Genomic DNA, 14,465 nt, shown 5'->3' with positions numbered 1-14,465 from the left:
AAAACAAAAAGAAAAAAAAGAGAGAAGAAAAGAATGGGGGAACGTTATAGAAATAGAACTATATATGAGATATAGTCTCTATAAATAAGAATATTACAGGTTGAGTATACCTTATGCAAAATGCTTGGGACTGGAAGTGTTTCAGATTTCAAATTTTTTCATATTTTGGAATATGTGCATTATACTTACTGGCTGGGTATCTCCAGTATGAAAATCCAAAATCTGAAATGCTCGAATGAGCACTGAATTTTCAGATTTGGGATGCTCAACCTGTAACAGACAAATTCCTAGAAACTTACAAACTAAACTAACCCAAGAAAATAGAAAATCTCAACAGACCTATCACAAGAGATTGAATCTGTAATCAAAAACCTCCCAAGAAAGAAAAGTTCAGAACCAAATGACTTCCCTAGTAAATTCTACCAAACATTCTTTTTTTTTTTTTTTGAGACAGAGTCTCGCTCTATCCCCCAGGATGGAGTGCAGTGGCATGATCTTGGCTCACTGCAACCTCTACCTCACGGACGGGTTCAAGCGATTCACACGCCTCAGTCCCCCAAGTAGCTGGGACTACAGGCATGCGCCACCACACTCAGCTTATTTTTGTATTTTTAGTAGAGATGGGGTTTCGACATGTTGGCCAGGCTGTTCTCGAACTCCTGACCTCAGGTGATCTGCCTGCCTCAGCCTCCCAAAGTGCTGGGATTACAGGCATGAGCCGCCACACCCGGCCCTACCAAACATTTAAAGAAGACTAACACCAATCTTTAAAAAACTCTAACAAAAAATAGAAAAGAGGGGAACACTTCCTAACTCACCCTATGAAGGCAGTATTACCCTGGTGCCAACACTAGATAAAGACATCACAAGAAAACTACAGACCAGCATCTCTTACAAATGTGGAATGAAAAATTCCCAACACCATACTAGCAAACAGAAACCTAGAACATATTAGAATTACAAACCGCGATGAAGTTTGATTTATCCCAGACATGTAAGGGTGATTTAACCTAACAAAATCAATCAATTTGATATATCACATTAATAACATGAAGAAAAAAAAAAAAAACACATGACCCAGCTTGATGCAGAAAAGGCATTTGACAGAATCCAACGCTTTCATGATAAAAACACTCAAAAAGGCCGGGCACGGTGGCTCAAGCCTGTAATCCCAGCACTTTGGGAGGCCGAGACGGGCGGATCACGGGGTCAGGAGATTGAGACCATCCTGGCTAACATGGTGGAACCCCATCTCTACTAAAAAAATACAAAAAAACTAGCCGGGCGTGGTGGCGGGCGCCTGTAGTCCCAGCTACTCAGGAGGCTGAGGCAGGAGAATGGCATCAACCCGGGAGGCGGAGCTTGCAGTGAGCTGAGATCCGGCCACCGCACTCCAGCCTGGGCAACAGAGTGAGACTCCGTCTCAAAAAAAAAAAAAAAAAAAAAAAAAAAAAAAAAAAAAAAAACACTTAAAAAAATAGGAATAAAAGGAACTTATTCAACATGATAAAGGGTTATTTATTAAAAACCCAGTACTAACACCATACTCAATAGTAAAAGGCTAAAAAGACTTTCTCACTAACATCAGGAACAAGACAACATGCTCACTTTCACCATGGCTGTTCAACACTGTACTGAAAGTTCTAGCCCGGGGTATTAAGACAGGAAAAATGAAAGGCATTTAAGTTGCAAAGAAAGAAGTAAAACCATCTCCATTTGCAAATGATATAATACTGTATGTAGAAATTTCAAAGAGTTCAACAGAAAGATACTAGAACATACAAACTCAGCAGAGTTGTAGGGTACAAGATGAAGATACAAAAAACAGCTACGTTTCCATACATCAGCAATGAACAATTTCAAACAGAATTAAGAAAGTAATTCCACTTACACTAGCATCTAAAAGAATAAAATACCCAGGAATAACCAAGTGCAGTGGCTCACACCTGTAATCCCAGCATTTTGGGAGGCTGAGGCAGGCAGATCACTTGGGCGGATCTCTTGAGGTCAGGAATTCGAGACCAGCCGGGCCAACATGGTGAAACCCCATCTCTACTAAAAATACAAAAATTAGCCGAGTGTGGTGGTGTGTGCCTGTAATCCCAGCTACTTATGAGCCTGAGGCAGGAGAATCACCTGGGAGGCAAAGGTTGCAGTGAAGATCGTACCACTGTACTCCAGCCTGGGTAACAAAGCAAGACTCTGTCTCAAAAAAAAAAAACAAAAAACAAAAAACACCATCCTGGCTAACACAGTGAAACCCCATCTCTGCTAAAAATACAAAAAATTAGCTGGGCGTGCTGGCATGCGCCTGTAGTCCCAGCTACTTCAGAGGCTGAGGCAGGAGAATTGTTTTGAACCCAGGAGGCGGAGGTTGCAGTGAGTTGAGATCGTGCCACTGCACTCTAACCTGGGCGACAGAGTGAGACTCCGTCTCAAAAAAAAAAAAAAAAGCCTAAGAATAAGTTGCATAGAGGTGAAACATTTGCAACTAAATGCAAAATAATGCTCAAAGAAATTAAAGATATAAATAGAATATCTTTTAGATTAGAAAGACGTTCTATGTTCATGGATTAGAAGACTTAATATTATTATGATAAGTAATCTATAGATCTACAAAAAGTGATCTATAGAGTCAACTCAATCCCTATCAAAATTCTAAGTCTTTTTTTGCAAAAATAAAAAAGCCATGTCAACGGGAAAGTGGTAATAAGAAAAAAAGAAAAAGCCAATCCTCAAATTCATATGAAATTTCAAGGAGCTCTAAAACAAACCTTAAGAAGAATAACAAAGTTGGAGGAATAAAACCTCTTGATCTCAAGCTTACCACAAAGCTGCAGTCATCAAAATGGTGTGGTAGTGACAGAAAGATAAGACATATAGATAAGTGGAACAGAATTAAGAGATCAGAAATTAATGTACGAAATATGATCAATTGATTTGACAAGATAATTCAATGGGGGAAATAACAGTCTCTTTAACAGATATACTGGGAAAACTGGATTTACACACACAAAAGAATGAAGTTGGGGCCAGGTGTGGTGGCTCACACCTATAATCCCAGCACTTTTGAGAGGCCAAGGTGGGTGGACTGCTTGTGCCCAGGAGTTCAACACCAGCCTGGGCAACATAGCAAAACCCCATTTCCAAAAAAAAAAAAAAAAGCAAAAAACTTAGCTGGACCTGGTGGTGTACACTTGTGGTCCCAGCTATTCTGGAGGCTGAGGTGGGAGGAACACCTGAGCCCAGGGAGGTTAAGGACGTAGTGGGCCATAATGACTCTGCTGCACTCCAGCCTGGGCAACAGAGTGACAGACCCTGTCTCAAAAAAACAAACAAACAAAAACAAAAAAACCCAAAGTGAATGAAGTTAGACCTCTACCTCACATCATATATAAAAACTAACTCAAAATATAGCTGGGTGTGGTGGCGTGCACCTGTAATCCCAGCTACTCCAGAGGCTGAGGCAGGATAATTGCTTGAACCCGGGAGGTGGAGGTTGCAGTGAGCCGAGAACATACCACTGCACTCCAGCCTGGGCAACAGAGCAACACTACGTCTCAAAAAAACAAAAACAAAAATCTACCTCAAAATAGGTCAGGTGTGGTGGCTCACACCTGTAATCCCAGCACTTCGGGAGGCAAAGGCAAGAGGATCACTTGAGGTCAGGAGTTTGAGACCAGCCTGGCCAACATGGCAAAACTCCGTCTCTACTAAAATGCAAAAATTAGCCAGGGGTTAGTGGCATGTGCCTCTAGTCCCAGCTAATTGGGTGGCTAAGACATAAGAATTGCTTGAACCCGGGAGGTGGAGGTTGCAGTGAGCCAAGTCTGCGCCACTGTACTCCAGCCTGGGCGACAGAGTAAGACTCTGCCTTATTAAAAAAAAAAAAAAATTACTCAAAATAGATAAATGACCTAAATATAAGAGGTAAAACTGGCCAAGCAAGGTGGTTCACGCCTGTAATCCTAGCACTTTGGGAGGCCGAGGCGAGTGGATCACAAGGTCAGGAGATCAAGACCATCCTGGCTAACACGGTGAAACCCCGTCTCTACTAAAAATACAAAAAATTAGCTGGGCCTGGTGGCAGGAGACTGTAGTCCCAGCTACTGGGGGAGGCTGAGGCAGGAGAATGGTGTGAACCCGGGAGGTGGAGCTTGCAGTGAGCCAAGATCGCACCACTGCACTCCAGCCTGGGCAACAGAGCGAGACTCTGCCTCAAAAAAAAAAAAAAGAACTAAAACCATAAAACTCTTCATAGAAAACATAAGAATAAATCTTCATGACCTTTAATTTGGCAATATATTTTTAAACATGACACCAAAAACATAAGGAACAACAAAAAAATTGGACTTCATCAAAATTTGAAACTCTTGTGTATCAAAAGACAATTATCAAGAAAGTAAAAAAAAAAAACTACAGAATGGGAGAAAATACTAGCAAATCATATATCTGATAAAGATTTTATATCCTGAATACACTAAAAACCCCTGGCTGGGCATGGTGGTTCATGCCTATAATCCCAATACTTTAGGATGCCAAGGCGGGTGGATCACCTGAGGTTAGGAGTTTGAGACCAGCCTGGCCAACATGGTGAAATCTTGTCTCTATTAAAAATACAAAAATTAGCCGGGCATGGTGGTGGGTGCCTGTAATCCCAGCTACTTGGGAGGTTGAGGCAGGAGAATCGCTTGAACCTGGGAGGCGGAGGTTGCAGTGAGCCGAGATTGCGCCACCGCACTCTGGCCTGGGCAAGAAAAACAAAACTCCTTTTCAAAACAAACAAACAAACAAAGAACCCCTACAGTTCAACAAGAAAGAGACAGCCCAAATATAAAAATGGGAAAAGGAATACACGTTTCTCCAAAGAAGATCTACAAATGGCACTGGAAAAGATGCTCAACATCATCAGTCATTAGGGAAATATAAACCAAAACCACAATGAGATATCACTTAACATCTAGTAGGATGGTTATAATAAAAATAATGGAAAACAAAAGGCACTGTTGAGGACGTAAAGAAATTGGAACACTCATACATTGCTGGTGGGAATGGAAATGGTGCAACTGCTGTGGTGCAGTTTGGCAGTTCCACAAACACACACAGAATACTGTAGGAACCCGCAAATCCACTCCTAGGTACATACTCAAAATTGAGAACAGGGACTCAAGATACACATCAATGTTCATGGCAGCATCATTCACACTAGTCAGAAGTATAAACAACCCACATGTTCATCAACAGATGCATAAACAAATTATGGTTTATACATACAATGGAATATTATCAGCTATAAAGAAGAATGAAGTTCTCACACATAATGCAATATGGATGAAGCTCAAAAACAATCAGTTAAATAATATAAGCTAGAAATCAAAAGAATAAATATTGTTTGGCTCCATTTCTATGAATATCTAGAAATATCTAAGCAAATTCATTGAGATGAAGGGAGATTACAGGTACCAGGGGCTGGGTGGAGGGTGAAATAGGCGTTACTGTTAATGGATACAGAGTTTCTATTTCGGGTGATGAAAATGTTTTAGAAGTAGATGGTGGTAATGTTTGTGCAAATGTTAAAAGATAATTAAAATAGCAAATTTGATAATTTTTTTTAACTCACATGCACACACACAAATGCATATAAAAGAAACAGACTTTGGTATATCTGTCAAATAATAATCCTAGACCTCCACAAGACTAAGATTGACTCTGAATGGGACTTTATGGAAGTAGAAATCAGTCAAAGTTTATGTTTTGCAGTATTTAACTCTATAGCAATGCAAGCCATGAGACTCATAAAAAAGGTGTGCTAAGAATTCTAAAAAAGTAACACATAAGTTAAAGCAAAATAATTTTTTTTCTTATTCTTTCTTTCTATTTATTTATGCATTTGTTTGTTTATTTTTGCAACAGGATCTGGCTCTGTAACCCAGGCTGGAATGCAGTGGTACAATCTCGGTTCACTGCAACCTCTGCCTCTTGGGCTCAGATGATTTTCCGGCCTCAGCCTCCTGAGTACCTGGAACTACAGGTGTGCACCACCACACCTGGCTAAGTTTTGTATTTTTTGTAGAGGCAGGGTTTCACCATGTTGCCCAGGGTGGTCTCGAACTCCTGGGCTCAAGGGATCCACTCAACCTTGCCTTGCAAAGTGCTAGGATTACAGGCATGAGCCACCAAGCCTGGCCCACAAAATAATATTCTTTCTCATTTTTTCAATAATCCAAGTAGTTCAATAAATAAATCTATTTTCATATTTGAATCTTACACACACACACACACACACACACATACACACTCAATCATGCTCTTGCTCTCTCTCTCTCTCTCCCCCCCACCTATGCAAGTGACTATAAAATGACTATGGCCTATATCTCTTTTCATTACTGTATTTTGCTCTGTCAGGAGCGCACATTAAGTAAATGCTGGTCACTACAATCAAGCCATTAACACTTACAAAATACACTGCTCCAAAGCTTCCATGGCCAATTTCTCTGAGATCTGTGAAGAGCTTCTCTGGATCTTCTTTGAAGAAGAGTTCTGCAATTTCAGGGTCCTTCAGGCTGCCTGCTCTGTTAGTTGATGGCATCCTGCTGAGCAGTCAGCTGTCTGATTCTAATTTTATACTGCTATCCCGATCCTTGGTTCATCTGTATGAATGAAGTCACGTTGACATAAACTACTGTAGAAAAATAGGAAAAAAAAAATCAGAAAAGGCAAAAACTGTTAAGAATAATTAGTATAAGGTCATATACTGATCTACAAATTTCTCTCATGTCTAAAATTTCACTGAAAAGGCAGTGTGGATACTACTGCAGTAGCTCCTAAACCTGTTTCATCATCATAAACACCTATGGTACTTCAAAAACAGATTCCTACTATACAGCATTTTTAAAAAATGAGATAATCTTTGTACTTTGGGAGGCTTTCTAAGTCAATACTTAAAAATTTATCCCTTTCTGATGCACTTATCTCATCAATAGAGAAGATAATATAAAAGAGACTATTTTAAAAATACATAATAACTCAAGATGTGCCCACAGTATTTTTGACAACAGGAAGCTTCCTTTTCTGTTCAGATACCATATGCCAGGGTATTAATCAACTCTAACAGACATTCAAAGAAAAATACAGTGGGAGAAAGTAATGTATTTCACACAGACAACTGTTTTGCCATAAACTTGATTCACCTGATTCACATTAAAGTATGCCCTTTATCAACTCTGTTTCATTAAATAAGTAGAAATACAGATAACCAGAAAATTTCCTGGCAGTTATCCTATCAATTCCTTTATATCAGATTACCCAGTTTTAACACTGGCTGTCATAGCCAGACTCAGTGGCTCATGTCTGTAATCCCAGCTCTTTGGGAGGTCAAAGCAGAAGGATCGCTTGAGACCAGGAGTTCATGACCAGCGTGAGTAATATGGTGAGACCCTGTCTCTAAAAAAATAAATTTAAAAAATTAGTCAAGAGTGGTGTCATGCACTTATAGTCCCAGCTACTTCGGAGACTAAGGCGGAAGGATCACTGGAGTTCAGGAGGTCAAGGTTGCAGTGAGCTATGATCACACCACTGCACTCCAGCCTGGGCAACAGGGTGAGATCCTGTCTCAAAACAAAACAAAACTGGATGTCATAACTAAGAGGCTTCAGAACCCGGACTCTGGAATGACACTGCCGGATAGGAATTCCAGCAACACTAGTTCTGAAATTAGGTAATATCATTTTCCTAATCTGTAAAATGAATATAGGCCAGGTGTGAAAGCTCACACCTGTAATCCAAGCATTTTGAGAGGTCAAAGTGCGAGGATCACTTGAGGCCAGGAGCTCGAGACCAGCTTGGACAACACAGCAAGATCTTCCCACACAAAAAATTACAAAATTAGCTGCGTGGTGTGGTGTGCTCCTATAGTCCTAAGCTACCTGGGAGACTGAGGTGGGAGGATCACTTGTGCCCAGGGGTTTGAGGTTACAGTGAGTGATCACCGCATGGCATTCCAGCCTGGGCAACAGAGAGAGACAGAGACCCTGTTTGTTAGATGAAAGAAAGGAAAGGAAAGGAGAAAGGAAAAGGAAAAGGAAAAGGAAAAAGGAAAGGAAAGGAAAGGGAAGGAAAGGGAAGGGAAGGGAAGGGAAGGGAAAGGAAGAAAGGAGGAAATAATCTACTTCATAGTGTAATCGGGAGGGTTAAATGAGTTAATAAATCAAAGCATAGAGTAATACTCTGGCATAATAAGCACTACAGTAAGTGTTAGCTATTTTATTTTAACTTGCTCAAATTCAGCAATTTTTAAAAACTCCAAAATTGATTTCATCAGGCTTTTTTTTTTTTTCCTTTTTTGAGACGGAGTCTCACTCTGTCGCCCAAGCTGGAGTGCAATAGCACAATCTCAGTTCACTGCAACCTCCAACTCCCAGGTTCAAGCAATTCTCCTGCCTCAGCCTCCCAAGTAGCTGGAACTACAGGCATGCACCACCACCCCCAGGTAATTTTTGTATTTTTAGTAAAGACAGGGTTTCACCATGTTGGCCAGGCTGGTCTCAAACTCCTGACCTCAAGTGATCCGCCTGCCTCGGCCTCCCAAAGTGCTGGGATTACAGGTATGAGCCACCACACCTGGCCTGATTTCATCAGACTTTTAAGAGAAAAAAACAGCTCCATCCAATTCTTGTCAAGTAACTGAAGCAATTTTAATTCTTACTAGAAAACTTCTTTGTAACTATATAAAATACATTTATATATCTTTTGTACCTCCCTAAATTAACACTACACTGCAATAAAAAGATATTGTTAATTTGCATTCAATTTCTAATATACATCTAAGGCTGCCCTACATACTTTTACCAATTTCCCTGTTCTAGAAGTTCCCTGGAGCAGTCTCAATCACAGTTCTTCCAAGAATATGTGACCACAGCAAAGTCACTTAACTTCTCATTCCTAAACTGAGTAGGCTGAACTAAATTCCATACAAAGTATACATTTTCTATTAATCAACCTATTTAAAAAAACAAACTTCAGTGTTACTTAAGACCGTATTTAAGAATTCTGAATAAGTTTTAGTACCCTTATTAGAAGAATTATTTTACATTAAAATTTTCTAACTGGGTCCATGATCTGCATCTTCTTTCTTATCTACCTAACAAATTCCCACTCAAAGTCTTTCGAGATTTAGATTGAATGTCACAATGTTTGCAAAATCTTAACTCTATTAGGAAGAGGTGATCACTCTCCCTTTATGCCTCCAACTCATCCTGCAGCATTTACCATGCTATATTGCAATTATTTAACTCTCTCTTTCCTAAATAAGCAGGCACAGCATGTCTCATTCATTTTTGTATCCTTTCTCCAGCTTCTACCCCTTACCATCTACAGTTAATATTATATAAATATTGCTGAATAAAACAATATACTTAATTCTCTTCTATGTAATTCCTAAAAATTTCATTTCCATAAATACTTACAGAACAAACAGTATGCATAAGACTAAGATATACAAACACATTAAAGTTATTAAGAACAGAGAAAATGCAGGATAACAACTTCCAGAAAATCAGAGAGACAAGAAATAATTAGGAAATTGATATATTTGTTCTACCAAAGACCAAAGGATAACACAATACTATCACCATCACAAGAGTAAAATACTAAAACAAAAAGACAAGGAAATTAATAACCTAAAAGACCCAGAAACAAACCCATGTATGTCTATCTTGGAATTTAATACACACAGTTAAAGGAGAAGAAATAAAGGTTGAGAAAACTTGACAATCCATTTGGGGAAAAAAAAAAAAAAAGGCTATATGCCTATCACATATCTTACCATAAACATAACTGCTAAATGCTTAAAAAAGCATCTCAAATCAATGGGGAAAAGACTGATTTGATAAAAATGTGTTGTTAGGAGAGCTTAAAAGCCATGTGAGAGAAAAATCATACCTTTTCCTCAAACTGAACATCAGAATTACATAGGGATCAGATACACAAATATAAAAAAAGCAACTACACAAGTACTGGGAGGAAATATGAGTAAATTTCTTTGTAATCAGTATGAAGAAACTTATCTATGATCTACATGCAAAGCAGTAAGAAAAAAACATATTTGACAATATAAAAAAGAAAAATTGAGAGGAGGAAACACAGTAAAAGACACCAAAAATAATAAAAAACAGATAAACTTGGTATGAAAGCAGGAAGTACATCTGTAAGAATTTAAAAATAAATAAATAAAAAAGGCCGGGCGTGGTGGCTCACGCCAGTAATCCCAGCACTTTGGGAGGCAGGCGGGTGGATCACCTGAAGTCAGGAGTTCAAAACCAGTCTGGCCAACATGGAGAAACCTCGTCTCTTTTAAAAACACAAAAATTAGCCGGGTGCAGCGGTAGGCACCTGTAATCCCAGCTACTCGGGAAGCTGAGGCAGGAGAATCACCTGAACCCAGGAGGCAGAGGTTGCAGTGAGACAAGATCTCGTCATTGCACTGTAGCCTGGGCGACACAGTGACACTCTGTCTCAAAAAAAAAAAAAAAAAGGGCCGGGCAAGGTAGCTCACACCTGTAATCCTATCACTTTGGGAGGCCAAGGTGGGCAGATCACTTGAGGTCAGGAGTTTAAGATCAGCCTACCAGCCTGGCCAACACGGCAAAACCCCATCTCTACTAAAAATACAAAAATTAGCCAGGTGTAGCAGTGCATGCCTGTAGTCCCAGGTACTTGGGAGGCTGAGGCGGGAGAATTGCTTGAATCCGGGAGGTGGAGGCTGCAGTGAGCAGATTGTGCCACTGCTCTCCAGCCTGGGTGACAAAGCGAGACCTTGTCTCAAATAATAAGATACACTTTTAAAAAGTCTGAAACTTACATAAGAGTTAATATCTTTAACAATGTGGAGTTTTGAAAAACACAGAAGAAATGGACAACATCCTAATACCCCTAATATAGTTACTAAAAACGGGGGAAGCCAGACATGGTAGTGGGTGCCTACAGTCCCAGTTACCCAGGAGGTTCAGGCAGGAGAATCACTTTGTGCCCAGGAGTGTTGAGATCGTAGTGCATTCTGACCATACCTGTGAATAGCCACTGCACTCCAGCCTGGGCAACAAAGTGAGATCTCTTCCCTTAAAAAAAAAAAAAAAAAAAGATGCCAGGCACAGTGGCTCACTCCTGTAATCCCAGCACTTTGGGAGGCTAAGGCGGGTGGATTATCCATAGTCAGGAGTTCGAGACTAGCCTGGCCAACATGGTGAAATTTTGCCTCTACTAAAAATACTAAAAATTAGACGGACATAGTGGTACACGCCTGTAATCCCAGCTACTCAGGAGGCTGAGGCAGGAGAATCACTTGAACCTGGGAGGCGGAGGTTGCAGTGAGCTGAGGTCGTGCCATTGCACTCCAGTCTGGGCAACAAGAGCACAGCTCCATCTCAAAAAAAAAAAGTACAGTAAAAATACAGTTACTATAATTTTACGGGAGCATGGTTTTATGTGTGGTCCATTTTTGACTGAAAACATCATTACATGGTGCATGACTGCATTTGGAAAGTGAATGACATACTTCTAACTAACTCATGAGTCAGTAATGGAGTTTTGAGGAAAATTAGAAAAAGATTATGAACTGAATAAAAACTAAAATACAGGCCGGGTGTGGTGGCTCACACCTGTAATCCCAGCACTTTGGAAGTCCAAGGCAGGCGGATCACGAGGTCAGGAGATCGAGACCATCCTGGCTAACACGGTGAAACCCTGTCTCTACTAAAAAATTAGCCAGACGTGGTAGCGCACACCTGTAGCCCCAGCTACTCGGTAGGCTGAGGGAGAAGAATGGTGTGAACCCCAGAGGCAGAGTTTGCAGTGAGCTGAGATCGCCCCACTGCACTCCAGCCTGGGCGACAGAGTGAGACTCCGTTTAAAAAAACATAATTAAAAAAAAAAAATACAGCATAAAATGTGTAGGATACAGTTAAAGCAGTGCTTAGAGGGAAATTTATAGTACTAACTGCTATATTAGAAAAAACAAGGACTCAAATCAATAATCTAAGCTTCTATCTTAAGAATATAGAGGCCAGGCACGGTGGCTCACGTCTGTAATCCCAGCACACTGGGAGGCCGAGGTGGGCAAATCACGAGGTCAGGAGTTCGAGACCAGCCTGGCTAACATGGTGAAACCCCATCTCTACTAAAAATACAAAAAAATTAGCTGGGGGTGGTGGTGGGCACCCGTAATCCCAGGTACTCGGGAGGCTGAGGCAGGAGAATGGCTTGAACCCGGGAGGCGGGAGTTGCAGTGAGCCAAGATCGCGCCACTGCACTCTAGCCCGGGCAACAGTGCAAGACTCCGTCTCAAAAAAAAAAAAAAAAAAAAAAAAAAAAATATATATATATATATATATAGAAAGAAAAAAGCAAGTTAAACCAAAAGTAAATATAAGGAAGGAAATACTAAAGAACAGAACAGAAATCAGTGAAATAGAAAACAAAAGGCCAATAGAGAAAAAAATTTAAGTCAAAAATTGGTTATTTCGGAGGAAGCAGAGGAAGTTAGTAAGACGAAAAGGCTTCTAGCCAAACTAACAAAGGAAAACAAGCAGATATAAATTACCAATAATGCAAACAAAAGAGAGTGTATCACTACAGACCCTATACACATCAAAAAGATGAGGAAATACAATGAACAGCTTTAAGCTCCTAAATCTGACAACACAAATGAAATGGACAAATTATTTTGACAGATAAAAACTACCAAAAAGTCACTCAAGAAAGTAACCTGATTAGTCATATGTATATGAAAGAAAACTACAGGCCTAGACAGTTTCACTATCAAATTCCATTAAATATTAAAGAAAAAAATAATACCAATTCTACATAAATTCTTCAATTCATTTTATGAAAACATCATGACATTGATGGCTTCAGAAAACTGACAAAAACTGAAGATTTCTGACCAATATAAAAGCAAAAGTCATCAACATAAAAGCAAAATATCATCAACAAAATGAGATTAAATTCAGCAATATATAAAAATGACACCACAGCACAATCAAGCAGGATTTATCTAGAAATGCAAGACTGGTTTAGCATCAGAAAATCATCGTCATACTCGATTCTAGACATACTAAAGAAGAAATATAAACAGAGGCAGAAAATCAAACTGACAACATCCATTCATGCTAAAACACTCAAAATAGGAATAGAAAGAAACATCCTTAACCTATTAAAGGTATCTACAAAAAACCTGCTGCTAACATCATACTTAATGCTTGAAGACTGAAAGCTTTTCTCTAAAGATTAGAAATAACACAAAGGGTGCTTGCTTGGGCAGCACATATACTAAAATTGGAACAAGAAGATTAGCATGGCCCCTGCACAAGGATGACACGCAAATTTGTAAAGTGTTCCATATTTGAGGCCGGGCGCGGTGGCTCAAGCCTGTAATCCCAGCACTTTGGGAGGCCGAGACGGGCGGATCACGAGGTCAGGAGATCGAGACCATCCTGGCTAACACCGTGAAACCCCGTCTCTACTAAAAATACAAAAAACTAGCCGGGCGAGGTGGCGGGCGCCTGTAGTCCCAGCTACTCCGGAGGCTGAGGCAGGAGAATGGCGTAAACCCGGGAGGCGGAGCTTGCAGTGAGCTGAGATCCGGCCACTGCACTCCAGCCCGGGCTACAGAGCAAGACTCCGTCTCAAAAAAAAAAAAAAAAAAAAAAAAGTGTTCCATATTTGTACATTTTTTAAAAACTTAAAGAGTATAACTGGATTGTTTGCAACTCAAAGGATAAGCACTTTTGGGGATGGATACCCCATTCTTCGTATGTGCTTATTTTGCATTGCATGCTTGTTTCAAAACATCTCATGTACCCCATAAATATATAAACCTACTATGTACCCACAAAAATTAAAAGTAAAAACTAAATTAAAAAAGAAGGTAATGATATCCACTCTAATCACCCCTAATCAACGCTGTACTAGAAGTTCTAGTCAGTGTTATAAGGAAAGAAAAAGAACTAAAAGGCATACGTAATAGAAAAAAAGAAAACTGTCTCTACTTACTGACAATATTATTGTGTACACAGAAAATCCCAAAAATGTACAAAATAGCAATGGGAAAAAAACTGAGTAAACATAAGTCTAATAATATGTGGGTAGAATTTATACAGCAAAAACAATAAAAATCTGGTGAAAGAAATAAACGTCAACCTAATTAAATGGAGACATGTATTCATAGACTGAATGACTCAATACTGTTATGAGGTAATTCTCTTCTAACTGATCCAAAAATTCAATGATTCATAGATTCAACACAATCTCAAAAGTCCAACAGGATTTTCTGTAGATATCAACAAACTGATTCTAGCCTGTATATGAAAAGGCAAAAGCTCCAAAGTAGCCAAAATAACTGTTTAAAAAGAATAAAGGTGAAGAACTCACATTACCTGAAGATCCAATAACACCTATGTATATTGTCTGGA

General features: G+C 39.6%; 1 protein-coding gene and 1 pseudogene across 3 annotated transcripts in view; one reads left to right on the top strand and one right to left on the bottom strand.

Moving 5' to 3' along the window:
• LOC105476646 (TAO kinase 1) overlaps positions 1-14,465 on the bottom strand; it is a 172,233-nt gene that overhangs the window by 96,455 nt on the left and 61,313 nt on the right. For all 3 annotated transcript variants that reach the window (XM_024791250.2, XM_071082602.1, XM_024791253.2), the window contains one exon: positions 6,458-6,682. In XM_024791250.2, the coding sequence (XP_024647018.1) occupies positions 6,458-6,589 (132 nt within the window). In that variant the 5' untranslated portion in view covers positions 6,590-6,682. The remainder of the gene's footprint in view (positions 1-6,457; positions 6,683-14,465) is intronic.
• LOC112425808 (U6 spliceosomal RNA) lies at positions 13,300-13,400 on the top strand (annotated as a pseudogene).

Source organism: Macaca nemestrina, chromosome 17 (genome assembly GCF_043159975.1).
Source record: "Macaca nemestrina isolate mMacNem1 chromosome 17, mMacNem.hap1, whole genome shotgun sequence".
Taxonomy (NCBI): Eukaryota; Metazoa; Chordata; class Mammalia; order Primates; family Cercopithecidae; genus Macaca; species Macaca nemestrina.
This window is presented reverse-complemented; position numbering and strand designations above follow the sequence as displayed.